Raw genomic sequence first — 21,148 nt, 5'->3', positions numbered from 1 at the left:
TGGGAAATAAACACGATGGAAACACGCAGGTATCCACGAGGGTATGAACATTGACTTCATGCGGCTACGTGCGCGAAGCCGTAATAAACAATTACGTGCACGCTCACTACAAGGCTAACCCCCCTTCCACATGCATCTCGCTTGAACTTGAAGGACGACTAGAACCTGCGCACACATCGGCCCCTCTTGGGTCGCCGTCCGAAAAGCTGCCCGTCGACCAAGTGATCTGTGTGTCCACCAATCCGCGCGCCGGCCCTCCCCGCGGCATGCGGAACTCCATCGACCGCGCCACGGCCCGGTTCGGGCTCGGGACCGTCGTCAAGTACGGCGAGGGCCCGCCCGCGGACGTGCGGTTGCTGAGCGCGGACGCCCCGGCTTCGTGGAGGTCGAGGATGAATCGACAAGTGAAGATGACGGTCGCGCTGGGCACGTCGGCTCAGGAGAGGCGCAATGCGGCAAGGGCGAAAAAAGGACGAAAGACGCACGCGCTGGTCCATCCGATTAGGACGAAGACGAGCTGCGATGGCTCGTGAGCAAAGACTGGGGAGCTGCACAGTGGATGGACGCACTTGGATGTTGTTGATGAACACGAGGCTCATCAGGTTGGCGACGAGGAGCGCGCTGCGGTCCCAGGCGGGCATTAGGGACCTCGCGGCCGCTCGAGAGAGCTCGGTACGCACGAAAAGTATGTTGTGCCTGGGCGGGGGTGTGTCGATCAGAAACGGAGAGTCGAGACGGTTGAATGAGGCAGAACGCGGCTCACCGTCGTTGAAGAGGACGGACGTAAGGGCGAACTGGTGCGACACCCTGCCACGTACACGCACGGGCCAAGCTCGCTGCCAAGTCAGGATGAGCACGATGAGATCGGCGAGGATGCCGCCTGCACGCCCGACGGAGATGCCTGGACGCGTCCCAGCGAGGTCAGAGTTTGGTTGAGGGAGAAATCAAGGACCTGCAACGAACCACTTCACGGGCGTATCAGCATCTGAACCTCCGAGCCAAAAACAAAGACGGACGCACGCTTGCAAGGGACCCGTCGATGTCGCAGTGGAATCGCATATATTATGAAAAGGAGACGGATGATATGCGGAGCTCACTGCAATTGCCCCATACTGAAAAGGGCGTTAGAAGAGTATCAGATCAGACCCGAGAGCTGCTCACCAGTGAAGGAATGGCGTTCAAAATGGCGAGGAAGCCGACCATCCCAGTAATCCACTTCTTGCTACATAGCGCGAAAGCCCTCAAGGCGGAAAACACTACGCCATTTGTCAGAGGGTGTGCCCTGTGAGAACGAACAGTGATAGGTCACCTGCAGCTGCCGTTAAAACACTGGCGTCTAGCACCGAGTCCAATCGAGTGATCACGTTGCATCTGTTGGGGGTCGCCGGTCAGTAGGGACATCATTCGCATGACGGCGCCAACCTCGTACCCCTGGCAAACTAAGATCAACATCAACCAAAAGTCCAGCCTCGTCGCTTGCTCGTCGCTTCGAAGAGATGGAGGTACGCACAGCAGACGCCTTCCCCGGGAAAGGGAATAAGTTGAGCATGGTGACCACCACTGCCGCGAGCGACACATATCGCAAGACGAGATAGAGTATGCTCGCGCTGGAGACACTCCGACGCCAAATGTAGTGGATCTCTCGGTCGAGAGTGAGAAGGTAGTCGTAAAGAACCAAAACTAACAGGCATGTAAACAAGTCAGTACGCCGATAAGCTACTGAGATGAGGTGACACACCTAGCGATGCGACAGAGAGCCACGAGTCCTGGAGGCTGCAAGTGACATCGGTCAAGCACGGCCAATGTAGTGACTCCACTGATACTTACTCGCTGAGCGTCAGGCTATGCGCCGGGCGGGAAGACATGATCGACTAGCCCAGGCTTGAGCCTGAGAGGGACGACGACGAGGGGAGAGGAGCGCTGAATGCGCGGAACTTTACCCACTGTATACATATGACAGGTTTTGTTTCCCACCTACGCATAGATCAGCGATGTCAATCGACTGGGCTCCATGCGGCTTAGACTGACCTGTGCATTCACGTAAGTAGCACCCCGACATCTCCGGGCTCCCACAGAGACCGGTCATTTTGGGCGGATCGCTCACCTCAGAAGATCCTATCATGTACGGACGTCTACTGGTCTCAACCTGCGTCAATTTTGTCCGAATTTTCAATGCCGCAGAATCGCCCCCACCGAGCTGCCAGAAGTAGTGAAGGGTTTCTGAAAGTCTGATGTCAGTATGTCGACGTATTGCAATAGAAGATTGAGTCCTCACAGCTCCCCAATCACTCTCCCAAGTGTCGCGCTGGCCAGATCGAGGAGAGGGGCATGCGGTGCAAGCGGGGTAAATGCGTCGAAGGAACGCAGTGATGGGCGTTTGAAAACGACGGTAGCAATAGCTGCCGTCTGGTGATCTGTCGAAGACAACACCATCAACGGCGCGGTCAGTATAAGCTTCAATGCCCATGGGTGGGACGACACACGCACCCTCGCTATCGCCATTCGCAAGCCGCACTACCGACGATGGGATTGCAGCAGGCTCCAAGTCTCGTCACTCGTCGGTCAACCTTGCGCAGTGTGGGAACGGGGGAGTGGGATGTGGACATGCCAGACGAGAAACTCATAGTGTAGGCATACCGGGTTCGCGCTCGCACTCCTCGAGGTGCCCTCTTGTGCGCACCAAACGGGCGAATGAGGGAGGAGACGTCCCGTCCATAGCACCTTCCTACGCACCGCGCGCACAACACCGGATCCCATCGTTGTAAAGGTAGAAGATATCAACCAATTGACTGAGCGTTCATGATGCGGCGTGCGTCTTGCAGTGCGAGATAGTGGAAAGACGTTGCATGTGTATCTCAAGCGTGTGTCGAGGATACCCTGAGAGAAGATGTGGCCGTGACCACCCAATGGGTCTCGTCACAGCCTACTGCGTCACGGCCGAATTGTCGCAGCGTGACGCTATCGGACTCGGATCGATCCCTGTGTAGTGTAGTCTGCTTATGTATCTCATCTCATCCCAGTATGCGGAGTAAAGCGAGATGATAACAGTCCACGTTCAACGGCGATCGTCCTTGCATGTTGGAGCATCTTCGCATGAAAAAACACACAATAATAATCAACGTTCAGCGCCCGACGTAGCATTACGGAACGAGACGAGATAAATTACAAGTGCATCGATACTGCGTAGGGTCTTGGTAGTGAGCGCAATTTTCGTAGCGGGATCAGCAAGCGACGTGCTAGACAACATCTATGGGTAAGTGTCTGTGGGACGGGCGATATTTAGACGTGCATATGGGGAGCGTATGGCTTGGAACGGTGATCTGAGTGGAGATGAAGCGAGGGTATGTGATACTGATAGCAAGAATAGAAGCTGATAAGTTAGGGTGAGATGGTAATACAGCGCACGGGCGATGCGGACGCTCAGCGAGCGAGTGGAGTTCTAAACACAGGCGCGAAGGACACTCTACCCGGGGATCAGGCCGTCCTGGATGCGGTCCCACTGACGCATGCACGAGTACCCGTCGTAGTCTAGAGGGCCAGACCAGGTCAGCGACCCGGACAACACGCTCGCTCGGCGCAGAGTGGAACGCCACGCACCAAAGTTGCGCGCCACATCGCATTTGCACTTGCCCTTCTGGAACGCGAGCGTGCCGCGCGGGCAGTGCGTGAACGGGTTGTGCTCGTAACCGATGTCATTGAAGAAGTGGATCTGGTTCCGGTCCAGGAAGAGCGAGGCCGCGAGCGAGTGCACTGGCGCGTCGCCCCAACGCTCATAGTAGAAGCCGCCCTTGCTGTCGAGGTGTTCGAAGAACTTGGTGTACGCCTCTGAGCGCCAGAAGTCCATGTCTGCAATCTCAAAGTTCGACCAGACTATACGTGCGGGATCAGTCGGATGAACAGGGAGTAAGGAAGAGGGGAGGGAGACACGTACAATGACAATTGTTGTAGGAATTGCCGTTGTCGTCGGAGATGTAGCCCATCGCGTTGTTCTTCGCGACGTACTGTGGGTTCTCCTTTGTGAACTCCTTCACCGCGTCCCATAGCGTCGGAATCGTCGCGCCGAACTCGTACATCGTAATGGTGAACGCTTCAACATCAGGCATCAGATTGAGATGGGGCGGCGCGGAGACGGAGAACTCACAGTACGTCTTGTTGTGATCTTCCATGAAGATGAAAGGGTCGTAGGTGATGTCGCAGTGAAAGTGTACATCGGGCTCCACACGCCAGTACCATCTGTACTTCTGCATCTCCGGGTGCCGGAAGAAGAACTGGTGCACAGGTGTGGAACATGAGCGACGTCAGATGGCAACGAGAGGTGGTACTGACACCTGAGTTGAAACGGCACATGTTCCGGTATGAAACGGATCCGCCGTAGATGATGTTGTCTTTCTCCATCTGCTCGCGACCAGCCTTCGCCTTATCCTCATCGATCCAGGATGGCTGGAACCAGTGGTCCCTCGGGATCTGTAGGAATGTCACCTCGCCATGGATAATGTTTCGCATGAGGCTGAGGGTACGTGTTAGCGATCGGTCCGAGAGTGCACGGGGCGAACAGCTCAGCGTGCAACGGACGACGGTCTCGCGCGTCCCCACCCGTGCCCGTGCCAAGCACGGATCAGCGTGCCCGTTCTCGCGCGGGGCGGCTACCAAGGACTGGGATCACAGCCACCAGAACGCTTGATTGGCTCACAATCGCGGCCCGTTCCCGACGTGTCTGGGTCAGCACGGGGGCGAACGAGCGCGAGAACGCGCGCGGATATCGCGGGGCCGAAAGATTGCCCCGGCCGCTCGCGAGACCAGCGGTCCCCTCAGCCCGTCGCGCGGGCGGACAGGGGACGCGGAGTGCACATGCGCATACAGCGAGAGATGTACTCACGTCTTGAACTCGTCTGTGAACGGCTCTTCATTCATGAACGTCCAGGGGTACCGCGCGCGGCGGTTGAATCGATCCTCCAGCCTCCGCACGCTCCGCAGCGCCATCTCCAAATCCGTGTTGCGCGCGAGCATGAGCAGGGTCGCGTTGGCATGGCGCCTCAGGTGTTGGTCGGGCGGTGTGGCGGCGTCCGACTCGGGGAGGGGTATGTAGTCTTCGAGAGGGTAGACGTATCCGGACTTTGCTTTTCTCCACGGCATTTGCGAGGCGATGTTGCCTAGTGAGGTTGCGCGGCCGTAGTCTTCATGGGTGACGCTGAGAATTGCGTGCAAGCCGAACTGGAGGGAAGTACGGGGTTGGAGCAGGCGGAGTGAAGAAAGATGAGAGAGGCTTACGATGATAAACACCGAAAGGGCGATATAGCGCGTAGTTGTGGTGAATTTGATGAGCATCGGGGCCGTCGAGGAGGGCGACGGGGAGGGAGGGAGGAGAGGAAGACAAGGGGCTCGAGGTAGGAGTGGGTGGCAGACTGCAGTAAGGAGGGCATTGCGTTAGGGGCACGGGGATAAATGAGACGGAAGGCGCTGTTGGTGCGCTCTAGTGTCAAACCTTCTCCGGAGGTGCGCAGTCGTCGGACATCCGCCGCAGCCACCGGCCCTCGCTCCTTTTCGGGTAGCCATCTGTTCCATGGGACCTGGAATCGGGACTCGGGGAGCTGGCAGACACCATATGGATCATGTCTTCGCTGTAAACTGCCCGCTGTGAGAACACAGGTGCACCGTGCGCGCAGTCCCTCCGTCTTGGCTGCTGCGCAGCAGGTCCTCCAAACGCTCGTCCCTCCGCGACGTGCTGAGGAGATCGATCGTGCGGCTGTACGAGTCGACATGCACCCACCCGTGGCGTTGCGATTCCTCCGTCTTCAAGTTCGCAGCTCCAACCCGTGTGGAATGCGGTGAGTGCCACGAATCAAGTGTTGCTGGCAACCGCCAAGGCCTCAACAACGGTGAACGCCGGCTCCAGCTCCACAGGTGAACTTCTTTATGCAACGCGCATCTTATAGGAACCTCTCCGTTGTTTGTCAGTCTCGGTGACAACTCGGACTCCGATTGATAGGAATTACTATAACTGGGATCAGTTATTCACATTCCATGAAACTCCGCTGCCTCCGTCTTGGCGCACTTGAACCGTTCCGATGACCATTTTTTGCAAACGGCGCACGACGTTTGCAATTGTAAGAACCATTTGAAAACATCCGCGCGCGGTGGCCCTATTAATAGCCTGTCATATGTAAACGGTCAATTTGATTCCCCGGACTCTCCGGACCGCTAGCGCTCCGCAAAGCCTCATCGAACTTGACCGCTTTTACATGACCTCACTGCCCTACGCTATCTCTTCCTCACTTCCACCCAACATTGAGCGCTGAGGATGGCTTGCCAGATCTTGAAGCACATTCCCGGTATGGGGCTCTTCGGTTCTCAGCACTCTTGGGCTGGCCTCGTCCAGTACTAACTATTTTGCAGCGCTCCCCGTAAAACACCCTCTTGCTCTTCATCCTCCTTGAGTGCGAGTTCATCCAAGGCCGCAGGACTGACGGTGGAAAACTCATTCCCACACTAGACGGTACCCGCCTTCGTGGGGCGTACCATTCAAAGTTTCGGTGCTGCTAAAGACGGCGCGGGCACACGAGGAGATCGTGGAGTAGGACCTGGAGGAGGCGGTTCCGATGGCGGTGGAGATTGTTGGACCACGCTGAAGGTACTCTCTTCACAGTCTCTACTCCTGCACGATTATTCCTCAGCCCGTTCGGAAATCCTTTGCCGCCAATAGGACGAGGGCATATCCATCCAGAGTGGAGCCACAAACAACGTGTCCCGACAGTCCCGTCCGTTTTGCGACGCGGTTCCTGGACGCGGTTCCATTGGCGACGTGACGTCCAGCGATGTTCAAAATCGGGTAAGCTGGTCTTTTCGGTGGGTATATGCACATATATTCGTGCGAGATGGAGACATACAGGATGATAGAGCTGCAGTCCTCGCCGCTGCTGGTTGGGGACAACTTGGTGTCTTCCGTCTCTTCGAGTGAGCAGCGATAACCAAGCTCGTCCCCCCACAATCTGACGGCACTTGATGTATAGCGATATCTACCCACCCACCCGCTCAAAATGCTACCACATGTCGTTTTGTGCCGATGACGCGCACGAGTCGTGTAACTATCACTGCACTACCTCGTCAGGCCTACACGACGCTTGATTGTGCACTCTCCACTCCCACACGCCGCCTGAGAGTGAAGGGCTAGGCATCCAGATCCACGACGGGCTATCGTGCGAGTGGTTCAACGGCCTCTCTAAATGGTGATTAGGCGAGCACCACAGTCTCCCCCACGTCCCATGTCCTGAATCGTCCGTAGATGGTCCACCAAACGCCGTTACACGTTACCTCCGCACCTCCCGCCGCACCAGTACCCTCACCCACGTCCTCCCCCTCGTCGTCTCGTCGATCCCCCACCCGCTCAGCAACCTCCGCAGCCTCCTCCGGCGCGCCCACCTCCCCCACTTCCTCCACACGCCCCTCCGCGCTCAGCGCCTCGCTCGCGGACTCGCACCTCGCGGACGGCCCGCCCCCGCGCGCGTCCGCGATGCTCCTCTACGACGTCTGCTACCTCGTGCACACCCAGGCCGTCGACGTCCCGCTCGCGCACGCTGGCGACGCGCTCGGCAACCTGCGGGCCGTCTGCTGCTCGCCGGAGCTCGGCCGGCGCGCGCACGCGACGCGGCCGCTCCTCCCGCCGCCGACGCCGCTCGACTTCGCGCAGCTGCTGCAGGCGACGGCGGCGACGCCCGCGCGGGCGCGGGCGCTGGCGCATGGGACGAGCGGAAGGTGCGCACGGAGCGGGTCGTGGAGTGGTGGGATATGCTCGAGGCGGACTTGGAGGATTAGGTGCGATGCTGGTCGGGGAGAGGTTGATGGACGTCGGCGCTGTGCGTGGAGATACGCGTCGTCGTGACATTGCTGTATCTCTAGCTTTTGGGATCCCGGACCAACAGATGTAAGAGCGCTGTACAATAATTGTAAACCAACGTTTAGATGGAAGGCTAGGTTATATCCGCATACACCGACGCATGTATCCACGAGGGTACGGCGGTCCAGTTTATAGGACCATGTGTACGGAGCCGTTCGCGTGCCTATAAACAATTGAGTGCCCACTCACTACAACTTACACTCCTACGCATCGCGCGAACAACAGGGAATCCCATCGTTGCAAATGGTAGGTAATATCAACCAAGTGACTGGGCGCGAGTGCGTCTTGCACTGCGAGGTGGAGGCATTTCTGGGAAGGGGTGCGATGCGTATCTCGGGCGTGCGCGGAAAGTGGGAGGGATCCTGTGTGCATAGGAGGGCAGAGAGAAAAGGTGGCCGTCACTAGCTAGTCACGCAATAGGTCTCGTCACAACCTAGTGTGTCACTGCCGAAGCACGAGGGCGCTAGCGCTAGCGCGTAACCCCGATATTGCTATCATCTCATCGCAGTACGAGATTCCACATCAAACGGGGATTACCCTTGCATTGTGCAGCACGTTCGGTTCAAGACAAGACCCACAACATCAGTCAACGTTCAACGCCCGTGGCATTGCGGAAACGAGCATAGGGTCTTGGTAGGGAGCCCAATTTTCGTGGCGGGATTAGCAAGTGATATCCCAAACAACATCTATAGGTAAGTTCCGTGGGATGGGCCAGGGCCGCGGGTAGGGGGCATAAGGTATGCAAAAGTAGGGCTTCGAGTGATCTTGGTGGAGATGAACGAGGGTATGTATGTGACAGTGTTAAATCGTGAGAGTAAGAATAGAGGTGATAAGTTAGAGCGAGATGGTTAGCAAGAGCTAATCGAAACCGCGGGAGCTAAGGGCACTCTACCCGGGGATCAGACCGTCCTGGATGCGGTCCCACTGAGGCATGCACGAGCGCCAGTCGTAGTCTAGAAAGCCAGACCAGGTCAGCGACTCGGACAGCACGCCACCACTCGGCGCAGAGTGGAACGACACGCACCGAAGGTACCCGCCATATCGCATTTGCACTTGCCCTTCTGGAACGCGACCGTGCCGCGCGGGCAGTGTGTGAGCGGGTTGTGCTCGTAACCGATGTCATTGAAGAAGTGGATCTGGTTCCGGTCCAGGAAGAGCGACGCCGCGAGCGAGTGCACCGGCGCGTCGCCCCAGCGCTCGTAGTAGAAGCCGCCCTTGCTGTCGAGGTGTTCGAAGAACTTGGTGTACGCCTCTGAGCGCCAGAAGTCCATGTCTGCAATCTCAAAGTTTGACCAGACTTGCGTGATACGATCAGCGGGATGAGAGGGGAGGGGAGGGAGACACGCACAATGACAATTGTTGTAGGAATTGCCGTTGTCGTCGGAGATGTAGCCCATCGCGTTGTTCTTAGCGACGTACTGTGGGTTCTCCTTTGTGAACTCCTTTACCGCGTCCCATAGCGTCGGAATCGTCTCGCCGAACTCGTACAGCGTAATGGTGAACGCTTCAGCATCAAGTTTCAGATTGAGATGGGGCGGCGCGGAGACGGAGAACTCACAGTACGTCTTGTTGTGATCTTCCATGAAGATGAAAGGGTCGTAGGTGATGTCGCAGTGGAAGTGTACATCGGGCTCTACGCGCCAGTACCACCTGTACTTTTGCATCTCCGGGTGCCGGAAGAAGAACTGGCGCACAGGCGTGGAACGTGAGCGACGTCAGATGGCAACGAGAGGTGGCACTAACACCTGAGTTGAAACGGCACATGTTCCGGTATGAAACGGATCCGCCGTAGATGACGCCGTCTTTCTCCATCTGCTCGCGACCAGCCTTCGCCTTCTTCTCATCAATCCAGGCTGGTGGAACCAGTGGTCCCTCGGGACCTGCAGGAATGCCACCTCGCCATAGATGATGTTCCGCATGCGGCTGGGGGTGCGTGTCAGCGAACATTCCGAGAGTGCGTGCGTCACACAAGAGGGGGTGTGGGCGCGCTTCAATGACATGCTCTCTGACCCTCAGACGGCGACCGGACCGTAGGGGCGCACACGAGTGCGCTCCAGCCTCTCCAGCCCTACGCCTGCGCCCTCTTCTCGCCCGCGCGGTCACCACCCGCCGATTGGCTCAAATACCCGGCTCGGCTCACTCCGGCGGTGTTCTCAGCAGGCGCGGAGAGCGAGCACGCCCGCAGAATGCAGTGCGGGGCTGGGCGATTGCCCTGGCCGCTCGCGAGACCAGCGGTCCCCTCAGCTCGTCGGCGGGCGGACAGGGACGCGAAGCGTATATGCACGACGGCGAGAGAGGCACTCACGTCTTGAACTCTTTTGTGAACGGCTCCTCGTTCATGAACGTCCAGGGGTACCGCGCGTGGCTGTTGAATCGATCCTCCAGCCTCCGCACGCTCCGCAGCGCCATCTCCAAATCCGAGTTGCGCGCGAGCATGAAGAGCGTGGCGTTGGCATGGCGCCTCAGGTGTTGGTCGGCCGGTGTGGCGGCGTCGGACTCGGGGAGGGGTATGTAGTCTTCGAGAGGGTAGACGTATCCGGACTTTGCTCTTCTCCACGGCATTTGTGAGGCGATGTTGCTTAGTGAGGTTGCGCGGCCGTAGCCCTCATGGGTGATACTGAGGATTGCGTGCAAGCCGAACTGGAGGAAAGTACGGGGTTGGAGCAGGTGGAGTGAAGAAAGATGAGAGAGGCTTACGATGATAAGCACCGAAAGCGCGATATAGCGCCTGGTTGTGGTGAATTTGATGAGCATCTGGGCCGTCGAGGAGGGCGACGAGGAGGAAGGAGGGGGGATAGGAAGGCAAGGAAGCAGGAATATTGGGGGGAGGGCATTGCGTTATGGGCATGGGGATAATACGAGACAGAGAAGGTGCTCTTAGTGCCGCAGTCGTCGTCCCTCCGCAGCCACCGGCCCTCGTTCCCTCCCTCGCCGAAAACTGCCCACTGTGAGAACACTGCAGGTGCGACGTGCGCGCACTTCCTCCATCTTGGCTGCTTCGCGGCAGGTCCGCTAAACGCTCGTCCTGTGACACTATTTCTGGAACATGGCGCAACATGGTGCGTAGGCGATCGATCGTGCGGCTGTACGAGTCGACATACACCCACTCGTGGCGTCGCGATTCCCCCGTCTTCAAGTTCGCAACTGCAATAGGTGTGGAATGTGGTGAGTGTCACGAATCAGGTGTTTCCAACCGTCAAGGCCTAGCTTCTTTATGCAACACGCACCCACGCCCCTACAAAAACCCTCCGTTGTCGGCAAGCTCTGCGAGATAATGCTCGCGGCGCGGATGCACTCAGTACGAAGATCAGAAGTCGGGCGCATTTCACCTGGTGCAGTTCGGGTGCAATAAGAAGCGCTAAGCACTCGACCAAGGCCTCGGGCATGGTGCTCGCGCATCGCATTCGACAGGGGTGCAAGCACGGCCTCGACACGTCTGTCTTGGGCTTCGACGTAGCGCAATTCTGCCCCTCGATAAACCCCTGGATGCTGCTTGGAATCCTGCGCAAACAGGGCTTCAGCACACGACTGATAAACGTTTTGGAGCATTACGTACACGGACGAACAACGGCGTACCGCTGGGGCGCGCACGCCTCGGGAGCCTCCGACGCCGCCGGGGTAGTAGTGCAAGGTTCACGTTCAGCACTGTCGCCGCCCCTCGCGAACCTGTACATCGGACCCGTGATCCATCGGCTCTGCCCGGTGAATCAATGCAGAGCGGGGGATACCCATTCCCGCAGTTCTTCGTGGACGACGGGATGTGGTCAATCTCGTCGAGCAGCTTTCACAGCAACACGCAGTTGCTAGTGTACCTATACAAACAGACGCTGCGTGAGTTCACGCGTGTGGGACTCGTGATCGAGAATGAAAGAAGTGTGCCATTCACGAAGAAAAGGACGGATGCAATTCCGCCCCTCGACCTGGCACCCTTCACCGGGTCGGACTCACCTTTGCGACCGGTCGAAGTGCTGCCGCACCTGGGCTTCTATCTGGACCACAAGCTAACCTTCCATCACCACGTGTGCGTGTACGGCGCGCGCGCAGCAAGCACGGCCCAGTCCTTGCTCATACTGAGAATTCAATTTCAATACAGGGACAGTCGGAGGACTCACCTCTCGGTCCTGGATTTTGCCCCGCTCCACACGGAGGTACGCCCGGGCGCGCGGGTGGTAGACCTGTTTGACGGACGACTCAAGTGGCACCTTGAGCACCTGAGGAAGAGCTCGGATGAGCTTGAGGCCTGGGTCGAAGGTCAGCTGAAACCACACCTCGAAGAGTAATGGCGGACAAACGCGCTGTGGTCGTCTTCACGGATGGAGCTGTCTGCCCAAAGCCACGCTGCCACAGTGGCGCGGCGTTTCGAGCGCATCGGTCAGGCAACTTAGCTTCTCCTAAGTACGGCGCGGGTGCATTGCGTGCGGAGAGGCGACGTTGTACGACATCGTCGTCAACCGAGATGATGGCGCAGATAATTGGTCAGCATTTCGAACGTGGCCATCTTGGACATAGAACCGCGATCAGTTATGAAACCACATAGCCATCACATCCATGAAATTCCGCTGCCTCCTTCTTGGCGCACGTGGACCATTCCGATGGTAGACAACGCACGGCGACATACACATACGCGCGCGGTGGCCCTATTACATAATAGCCTGTCATAGACGGTCGATTTGATTCGACCCCAGCGAGCGCTCCGCCAAGCCCTACCGAACTTGACCGCTTTTACGTGCCCTCACTGCCCTACGTCAACCGCTGCTATCCCTTCCTCACTTCCACCCAACATTGAGCGCTGAGGATGGCTTGCCAGATCTTGAAGCGCATTCACGGTACGGGACTCTTCGGTTCTCAGCACTCTTGGGCCAGCCTCGTCCCGTACTAACTATTTTGCAGCGCTCCCCGTAAAACACGCTCTTGCTCTTCATCCTCCTTGAGTGCGGGTTCATCCAAGACCGCAGGACTGACGGCGGACAACTCATTCGCACACTGGACCGTACCCGCCTTCGTGGGTGTGTCATTCAAAATTTCGGTGCTGCTAAAGACGGCGCGGGCACACGAGGAGATCGTGGAGTGGGACGTGGAGGAGGCGGTTCCGATGGCGGTGGAGATTGTTGGACCACGCTGAAGGTACTCTCTACACAGTCTCTACTCCTGCGCGATTATTTATCAGCCCGTTCGGAAATCCTTTGCCGCCAATAGGACAAGGGCATATCCATCCAGAGTGAAGCCACAAACAACGTGTCCCGACAGTCCCCTTCGCTTTGCAACGCGGTTCCTGGACGCGGTTCCATTGGCGACGTGACGTCCAGCAACGTTCAAAATCGGGTAAACTGCTCTTTTCGGTGGGTATATGCACATGTATTCATACGAGATGGAGACATACAGGATGAGAGAGCTGCACTCTTTACCGCTATTTGTTGGGGATAACTTGGTGTCTTCCGTCTCTTCGAGTGAGCAGCGATCAATAAGCTCGTCCCCTCACAATCTGACGGCACTTGATGTATAGCGATATCTACCCACCCACCCGCTCAAAATGCTACCACATGTCGTTTTGTGCCGATGACGCGCACGAGTCGTGTAACTATCACTGCACTACCTCGTCAGGCCTACACGACGCTTGATTGTGCACTCTCCACTCCCACACGCCGCCTGAGAGTGAAGGGCTAGGCATCCAGATCCACGACGGGCTATCGTGCGAGTGGTTCAACGGCCTCTCTAAATGGTGATTAGGCGAGCACCACAGTCTCCCCCACGTCCCATGTCCTGAATCGTCCGTAGATGGTCCACCAAACGCCGTTACACGTTACCTCCGCACCTCCCGCCGCACCAGTACCCTCACCCACGTCCTCCCCCTCGTCGTCTCGTCGATCCCCCACCCGCTCAGCAACCTCCGCAGCCTCCTCCGGCGCGCCCACCTCCCCCACTTCCTCCACACGCCCCTCCGCGCTCAGCGCCTCGCTCGCGGACTCGCACCTCGCGGACGGCCCGCCCCCGAGCGCCTCCTCGCCCGGGAGCGCGTTTTTTTGGTCGTCCTCGTTGACCGCCCTCGAAATGGCGTCATCAGAACAAATGCCCCCGAGGGCGGGCGGCGACGTCTGCTCCCTCGCGCACACCCAGGCCGTCGACGTCCCGCTCGCGCACGCCGGCGACGCGCTCGGGTGGCCAACCTGTGGGCCGTCTGCTGCTCGCCGGAGCTCGGTCGCCGCGCGGACGCGAAGCGCCCGACACTCCCGCCGCCGACGCCGCCCGAGTTCCCGCCCGACTTTGCACAGCTGCTGCAGACGGCGGCGGCGGCGCCTGCGCGGGCGAGGGCGCGCGGGAAGGGCGTCGGGCGGGAGGTGCGCACGGAGCGGATCGTGGAGGAGGACGAGGGGTGGGACCTGCTCGAGGCGGACCTGGAGTAGTAGATGCGGTCGGCGAGAGCTTGACGGACGTCGGCGCTGTGTGTGGAGATACGCCTCGTCGTGATGTTGCCGTATCTCTAGAGTCTAGATCACAGAAAAATAAGTATAGGAGCGTCGTACGATAATTGTAAACAAACGGGCTCAGATATATCCGCATACACCGACGCATGTATTCACGAGGGTATGGCGTGGAGTTTAGAAGACATGTGTACGAAGTCGTCCGCGTGCCAATAAAAATTGAGTGCCCGCTCACTACAGCTTACACTCCTACGCATCGCGCGAACAACAGGGGATCCCATCGTGGCAAAAGGTGGGTGGTACCAACCAATTGACTGGGCGTTCGTGCGTCTTGCACTGCGAGATGGAGGCATTTGTGGGAACGAGTGCGATGTTTATCCCAAGCGAGTGCAGCGAAAAGTGGGAGGGATCCTGTGTGCGTAGGAGGGCAGGGAGATGGGGTGGCCAAGACTAGCTGGTCACGCAATAGGTCTCGTCACAACCTAGTGTGTCACCACTGCCGAAGCACGTACGAGAGCGCTAGCGCTAGCGCGTAACCACGATATTGCTCTCATCTCAGTACGAGATTCCACATCAAACTGGGCATTTTGCAGCACGTTCGGTTCAAGAAAAGACCCACAGCATCAATCAACGTTCAACACCCGTGGCATTGCGGAAACGAGCGTAGGGTCTTGGTAGGGAGCCCAATTTTCGTGGCGGGATTAGCAAGTGATACCCCAAACAACATCTATAGGTAAGTTTCTATGGGATGGGCTAGAGCCACGGGGTAAGGAGCATAAGGTGTGCAAAAGTAGGGTTTGAAGTGATCTTGGTGGATATGGATCGATGGTATGTATGTGACAGTGTGGAATCGGGAGAGAAAGAATAGAAGGTGATAATTTAGAGCGAGATGCTGAGCATGAATCGTAACCGCGGGCATTAATGGTACTCTACACGGGGATCGGACCGTCCTGGATGCGGTCCCACTGGCGCATGCACGAAATCCCGTCGTAATCTAAAAAAACAAACAATGTCAGCGACTTGGACCGATCGCCCCCGCTCGGTGCAGAGTGGAACGACACGCACCAAAGTTGCGCGCCATATCGCATCCGCACTTGCCCATCTGGTACGCGACCGTGCCGCGCGGGCAGTGCGTGAGCGGGAAATGCTCGTAAGCGATGTCATTGAAGAAGTGGATCTGGTTCCGGTCTAGGAAAAGCGAGGCCGCGATCGAGTGCACCGGCGCGTCGCCCCAACGCTCGTAGTAGAAGCCGCCCTTGCTGTCGAGGTATTCGAAGAATTTGGTGTACGCCTCTGAGCGCCAGAAGTCCATGTCTGCGATCTCAAAGTTCGACCAGACTGTATGCGTGGTAAGATCAGCGAGATGGGAGGGGGATAAACAGAGAGGGGAGGGAGATACGCACAATGACAGTTGTTGTAGGAATTGCCGTTATCGTCGGAGATGAAGCCCATCGCGTTGTTCTTCGCGACGTACTGGGGGTTCTTCTTTGTGAACTCCTTCACCGTGTCCCACAGCGTCGGAATCGTCGCGACGTACTCGTACAGCGCAATAGTGAACGCTATAACGCGTCAGATTGCGGTGAGACGGCGCGGAGACGGGGCACTCACAATACGTCTTGTTGTGATCTTCCATGAAGACGAAGGGGTCGTAGGTGATGTCGCAGTGGAAGTGCACATCGGGCTCTACGCGCCAGTACCACCTGTACTTCTGCACCTCCGGGTGCCGGAAGAAGAACTGGCGCACAGGCGTGGAACGTGAGCGACGTCGAATGGCAATGGAAAACGGCACTGACACCTGAGTTAAACGGCACATGTTCCGGTACGAGAGGGATCCGCCGTAGGGGACGTTGTCTTTCTCCATCTGCTGGCGATGAGCCTGAGCCTTCTCCTCATCGATCCTGTCTGGCTGGAACCAGTGGTCCCTCGGGACCTGCAGGAATGTCACCTCGCCGTAGATGATGTTTCGCATGCGGCTGGGGGTGCGTGTGAGCGAGAGTGCATAGATCGGACAAGAGGGGCGTGTGGGCACGCTTCAATGAAATGCTCTCTGACCCCCACGCCTGCGCCCTCTTCTCGTTCGAGCGCTCGCCTCATATACCCGGCCCGGCACACTCCGGCGGTGTTCTCGGCAGGCGCGGACGAGCGCGAGAACGCCCGCAGAATGCAGTGCAAGGCTGTCCCCTCAGCTCGTCGCACGGGCGGACAGGGGACGCGAAGGGCACATGCGCATACAACGAGGCAGCTACTCACGTCTTGAAGTCGTCTGTGAACGGCTCCTCGTTCATGAACGTCCAGGGGTACCGCGCGCGGCGGTTGAATCGATCCTCCAGCCTCCGCACGCTCCGCAGCGCCATCTCCAAATCCGTGTTGCGCGCGAGCATGAGCAGGGTCGCGTTGGCACGGCGCCTCAGGTGTTGGTCGGCCGGTGTGGCGGCGTCGGACTCGGGGAGGGGTATGTAGCCTTCGTGAGGGTAGACGTATCCGGGCTTTGCTTTTCTCCACGGCATTTGGGCGGCGATGTTGCTTGGTGAGGTCGCGCGGCCGTAGTCTTCATGGTGACGCTGAGGATTGCGTGCAAGCCGAACTGGAGGGAAGTACGGGGTTGGAGCAGGCGGAGTGAAGAAAGATTAGAGAGGAGGCTTACGATGATAAACACCGAAAGGGCGATATAGCGCGCAGTTGCGGTGAATTTGATGAGCATCGGGGCCGTCGAGGGGGACGGGGAGGGAGGAGGGAGGATGGGAAGAGAAGGAGGCAGGAATGGGTGGAGGGTGTTGAGTTATAGGGATAATACGAAACAGAGAAGGTGGTCTTAGTGCCGCAGTCGCAGCCGGCCCTCGTTCCTTTCTCGGCTGAAAATTGCCCGCTGTGAGAACACAGGTGCAACGTCCGCGGCAGGTCCGCTGAACGCTCGTCCGTTGACGCTACTTATTTTTGGACCACAGCGCAACATGGTGAGTAGGCGCCCGCTCATGTGGCTGTACGGGTCGACATACACCCACTCGTCGCGTCGCGATTCCCCCGTCTTCAAGTTCGCAGCTGCAATAGGCGTGGAATGTGGCGAGTGTCACGACTCAGGTGTTTCCGACCGTCAAGGCCTAGCTTCGTTATGCAACACGCACCGAGCAAGGACCGGCCGGGAGAAATAGAGTTGGTTGAGCTGGTGCGTGAACATACCCATTGCGTATATGCCGATCGGGATTGATTGCCGTCGTCTGTCTGAGGTCTTTCTTTGCTGAACCACACAACTGATACATCCATCAGCCCTTTGTGGTGCGCACTCCCCCCGCATGATTGTTGAAGAGCCAGATGTTGAAGATGAAATTACGGGAATGAAGTGGTAAGTCGTCCTTTGACGCTGAAGAGTGCGGCGCTGAACGAGCATGCCAATGCTAGTAGACTATACCATGAATCATTTGCCACCGGGAACACACTCGCATGCGCATGGAGACAGAACCACATGCCCGGATGTTGACTTATCTCCCCCCAGAGGTGATCAAGGTTCTTCCGGGTCTATCAGTCGGGACTCGGAGTAGTGTGCTACATGGCCTTGGCGGGGCCGCCGGCTGTCTTGGCAACCTCTGGGCCAACGTCCAGCCTCCGATCGGGTCTCTCTTCCCTTCAATTTCCTTCGATAGGACCCGACACATGTTGGCTGCGGAGAGAGTTGTCCCGCCGCCTTCGTTCCCGCTGGGTAACTACAAGCTCCTTCACTACCCATAGGCTTATATTCACGGGATTCTTTGCCCAGGCCTCCATATCAAGATCGCGGCGGAGAACGCCGGCGGGGTGTGTATGCCGGCGGCTCAGTCGTGCTGTATTCAGTTGCTGTGCTTCAAGGAAGCGACGATGGCCATGCCGCCAAGCTGCTCACCTGCAAGAACCCATGTGGCTCTGTCTCTCACGCGCCGTTGGAGAATCCATCAGCCACGTCTGGGCGTATGCGTGTTGTCCTACCGGCAGCTTCGGAGGCCGAGTGTATCTGCAAACCGTTGTGTTCTGGGTGCGTTCACAGCGTCCCTCTCGTCCGCTATCTACTCGCTGACTCTCCTGAAAGCTGCTCCTGGACGATAATGAGCTCATTTGAGGGTGTCAAAGAGTTCGGGGGCTCATCACCCGGCTGAATTTGTGCATGCGATGGAATGCAGGTGTGCGGGGCCCCTGTTGACACCTAGATTGCATGCTAATCATCAGAGTTGGTTCAGAAGCAGACTAGGATGAAATGTAGCCAGCGTCTCATGGAGACCAGACGACCTGCACAGGGACACTATCATGCTCGCCCTTGTGACGCATCCTCGAGAAGTCGAGGGTCGCTCACAAACCACGCACCTCCCCTGCGCTTGCACCGGGCAGCCACGCGGTTACGGGCGTCGACCGACTCGAGCACACGAATCCTCTGGAACGTCAGGTCCCCTTGTCGATAGCGCGGGTGTATAAAGCCTTACCCCGCACCCCCCTTGGACCCCAGGCGACTTCGACATCCCGTCTTCGCTCCAGACAGACTTTCACCAGTCTCAGTCTCTTCCGCTTCTCCCCGCAGCCACCGCTACCCAGCCCACGGCACTTCCCCGACCCCCTCTTTGAACCATGTTCGCTTTCAAGAAGGTCTTCGCGTCCGTCTTCCTCGCGGTCCTCTGCGCCGGATCTGCCTCCGCGGTCCCTTTCCCCGCGAGCTCCAAGTTCGCGACCCACCGCACCCGTGAGATCTCCCGGGACTTCAAGCTTGAGACTTACCACCCCGAGTCCTCCTACGAGGTGCGTCCGCCCCATGCCGCCGCCCCGCCCTCGTCAGTCACTCATGTCGCGCTCTCCCCAGACCTTCGGTGCTGGTGTCGACCACCCTCTGTCCAAGCGCGCCGACGCCTCGATCGAGGACTCCGCGGTCGCCTTCATCCAGTCGCGCATCAGCGGCCTCGCCGCCGACGCGATCACCGTCAAGTCGTCGCACGAGAGCGACGCGGCGGGCCACGTCTACGTCAAGCAGACGCTCGCGGGCATCCCCTTCGCGAACGCGGTCGCCAACGTCGCCTTCAACAAGGAGGGCAAGGTCGTCGCGTTCGGCTCCTCCTTCGTCTCGACCCCGAGCTCGTTCGCCAAGATCTCGACCGAGCCCTCGGTGCCCGCCGCGGACGCCATCTCCAGCGCCGAGGACGCGCTGTCGGGCGCGTTCAACGCGGAGGAGTTCCCCGAGCCCACGCTCGAGTGGTTCGCCAAGGACGACGGCTCGATCGTCCTCACCCACGTCTTCCAGGTCCGCAACGAGGAGGCCGGCACGTGGTACGAGGCGTTCGTCGACGCGCACTCCGGCGACCTCGTCTCCGTCACCGACTTCGTGGCCAAGGCTTCCGTGGGTTCTGCGTCATCCGTGCATCGTTGTAGGAAGCTCACATGCGTTGGCAGTACCGCGTCCTCCCTATCACCAAGGAGGTCCTCACTGAGGGCCTCGAGCTCGTCACCGACCCCCAGGACACCTCTGCCTCGCCCAACGGCTGGCACACGGGCACGGACACCCAGGGCAACAACGCCATCGCCTACAAGTCCTCGCAGAGCCAGACGACGTCCCAGTCCGGCTCCGGCCTCGTCTTCGACTACGCGGTCAGCACGAGCTCGCAGCCGACGACGACGGGCAACGTGAACGCGGCGCGCGTGAACGCGTTCTACATCGTCAACTCGGTGCACGACATGACGTACAAGTACGGGTTCACCGAGGCCGCGTACAACTTCCAGGCGGACAACCTCGGCAAGGGCGGCAAGGCCGGCGACCGCGTCACCGTCTCCGTCCAGGACTCCGCCGGCACGAACAACGCCGACTTCTCGACCCCGCCCGACGGCCAGTCCGGCGCGATGCGCATGTTCACGTGGACGTACACGAGCCCGCGCCGCGACGGCGCGCTCGAGAACGACATCGTCATCCACGAGAACACGCACGGCGTCTCGAACCGCCTCACGGTGGCGGCACCGGCCGCTGCCTCCAGAGCACCGAAGCCGGCGGTATGGGCGAGGGCTGGTCCGACTCGATGGCAGAGTACGTCCCTCCCCATATCGTGACCGCGCCCGACGCTAACCCGCTCCCCTCCCGCAGCTGGTTCCACAAGACGTCCTCGTCCGTGCCCGACTTCGTGATGGGCCAGTACGTGATCGACGACTCGGCCGGGATCCGCAACTACCCGTACTCGACCTCGGCGTCGACGAACCCGCTCCGGTACTCGTCGATCAAGACGCTGAACGAGGTGCACAACATCGGCGAGGTCTGGGCGAACCTGCTCCACAACGTCTACGCCGCGCTCGTCGCCGCCCACGGCTTCTCGGCCGCCGCGCGCACGGACCCGAGCGGCAGCGCGGGCAACGTCGTGTTCATGCACCTCTTCATCGACCAGCTCGCGCTCCAGCCGTGCAACCCGACGTTCGTCACCGCGCGCGACGCGTGGATCCAGGCGGACGCGAACCGGTACGCGGGCGCGAACAAGTGCACGCTCTGGAAGGCGTTCGCGAGCAAGGGCCTCGGCACCAAGGCCGCGAGCTACAACGACGACAGCACGCTCCCCTCGGGCTGCTGAGCGCCGCGCGCGGGGCGCTGGGTGGATGGTGGATGTGGACGCATACCCCGACTGATGTACTTCGGCTTCTGGATCTGTCATTGTATGGGTAGTAGTAGTGACATGTATTGTAGACCACACGACCAACGCAACGATGTTTCTTTACCTTCCATCTACTCGGACGGCTGCGTTGACGGCGTATACCATCGACGTCCTGAAGCCTCGACGACGAGTCTCAAACGCGAGATTGTTCTCCAGGCCTCAGTGCGGTCGCAGTCGACTTGGCGTCAAGCCTCATTCTC

At 58.8% G+C, this 21,148-nt stretch overlaps 7 protein-coding genes across 7 annotated transcripts; 2 read left to right on the top strand and 5 right to left on the bottom strand.

The window, feature by feature from the left end:
- Positions 1 to 436: 436 nt before the first annotated feature.
- Positions 437 to 1,865, bottom strand: BXZ73DRAFT_101821 (uncharacterized protein; the record flags this gene model as incomplete). Its single annotated transcript, XM_048015025.1, has 8 exons — positions 437 to 517; positions 570 to 621; positions 681 to 696; positions 764 to 901; positions 1,365 to 1,431; positions 1,511 to 1,680; positions 1,739 to 1,773; positions 1,828 to 1,865. The coding sequence occupies 8 exons, from the start codon at positions 1,863 to 1,865 to the stop codon at positions 437 to 439; spliced, it is 597 nt and encodes a 198-aa protein (XP_047877423.1).
- A 1,598-nt stretch (positions 1,866 to 3,463) lies between these two features.
- On the bottom strand, positions 3,464 to 5,325 carry BXZ73DRAFT_77892 (glycosyltransferase family 15 protein; the record flags this gene model as incomplete). The annotated part of the gene is made up of 7 exons (XM_048022747.1): positions 3,464 to 3,528; positions 3,598 to 3,870; positions 3,932 to 4,087; positions 4,142 to 4,268; positions 4,327 to 4,507; positions 4,877 to 5,211; positions 5,269 to 5,325. 7 exons carry the CDS (start codon positions 5,323 to 5,325, stop codon positions 3,464 to 3,466), a joined length of 1,194 nt encoding a protein of 397 aa, XP_047877422.1.
- A 1,954-nt stretch (positions 5,326 to 7,279) lies between these two features.
- Positions 7,280 to 8,141, top strand: BXZ73DRAFT_101819 (uncharacterized protein; the record flags this gene model as incomplete). The annotated part of the gene is made up of 2 exons (XM_048015024.1): positions 7,280 to 7,749; positions 8,117 to 8,141. The coding sequence occupies 2 exons, from the start codon at positions 7,280 to 7,282 to the stop codon at positions 8,139 to 8,141; spliced, it is 495 nt and encodes a 164-aa protein (XP_047877421.1).
- A 638-nt stretch (positions 8,142 to 8,779) lies between these two features.
- On the bottom strand, positions 8,780 to 10,645 carry BXZ73DRAFT_101818 (glycosyltransferase family 15 protein; the record flags this gene model as incomplete). The annotated part of the gene is made up of 8 exons (XM_048015023.1): positions 8,780 to 8,844; positions 8,916 to 9,188; positions 9,240 to 9,395; positions 9,450 to 9,576; positions 9,635 to 9,724; positions 9,772 to 9,814; positions 10,197 to 10,531; positions 10,589 to 10,645. 8 exons carry the CDS (start codon positions 10,643 to 10,645, stop codon positions 8,780 to 8,782), a joined length of 1,146 nt encoding a protein of 381 aa, XP_047877420.1.
- Positions 10,646 to 13,614: 2,969 nt separating this feature from the next.
- On the bottom strand, positions 13,615 to 14,591 carry BXZ73DRAFT_77889 (uncharacterized protein; the record flags this gene model as incomplete). The annotated part of the gene is made up of 3 exons (XM_048022746.1): positions 13,615 to 13,933; positions 14,056 to 14,369; positions 14,556 to 14,591. 3 exons carry the CDS (start codon positions 14,589 to 14,591, stop codon positions 13,615 to 13,617), a joined length of 669 nt encoding a protein of 222 aa, XP_047877419.1.
- Positions 14,592 to 15,239: 648 nt separating this feature from the next.
- BXZ73DRAFT_101817 (glycosyltransferase family 15 protein) lies at positions 15,240 to 17,011 on the bottom strand (the record flags this gene model as incomplete). The annotated part of the gene is made up of 7 exons (XM_048015022.1): positions 15,240 to 15,304; positions 15,376 to 15,648; positions 15,714 to 15,869; positions 15,919 to 16,045; positions 16,106 to 16,283; positions 16,561 to 16,871; positions 16,955 to 17,011. The coding sequence occupies 7 exons, from the start codon at positions 17,009 to 17,011 to the stop codon at positions 15,240 to 15,242; spliced, it is 1,167 nt and encodes a 388-aa protein (XP_047877418.1).
- A 1,886-nt stretch (positions 17,012 to 18,897) lies between these two features.
- BXZ73DRAFT_101816 (Fungalysin metallopeptidase-domain-containing protein) lies at positions 18,898 to 20,867 on the top strand (the record flags this gene model as incomplete). The annotated part of the gene is made up of 5 exons (XM_048015021.1): positions 18,898 to 19,065; positions 19,127 to 19,657; positions 19,711 to 20,259; positions 20,286 to 20,335; positions 20,393 to 20,867. The coding sequence occupies 5 exons, from the start codon at positions 18,898 to 18,900 to the stop codon at positions 20,865 to 20,867; spliced, it is 1,773 nt and encodes a 590-aa protein (XP_047877417.1).
- Positions 20,868 to 21,148: the final 281 nt, after the last annotated feature.

The sequence above is a fragment of the Epithele typhae genome (genome assembly GCF_022376455.1).
Source record: "Epithele typhae strain CBS 203.58 chromosome Unknown BXZ73scaffold_27, whole genome shotgun sequence".
Taxonomy (NCBI): domain Eukaryota; kingdom Fungi; phylum Basidiomycota; class Agaricomycetes; order Polyporales; family Epitheliaceae; genus Epithele; species Epithele typhae.
Note: the sequence above shows the minus strand (reverse complement) of the source record. Positions and strands in the feature narration are given on the sequence as shown.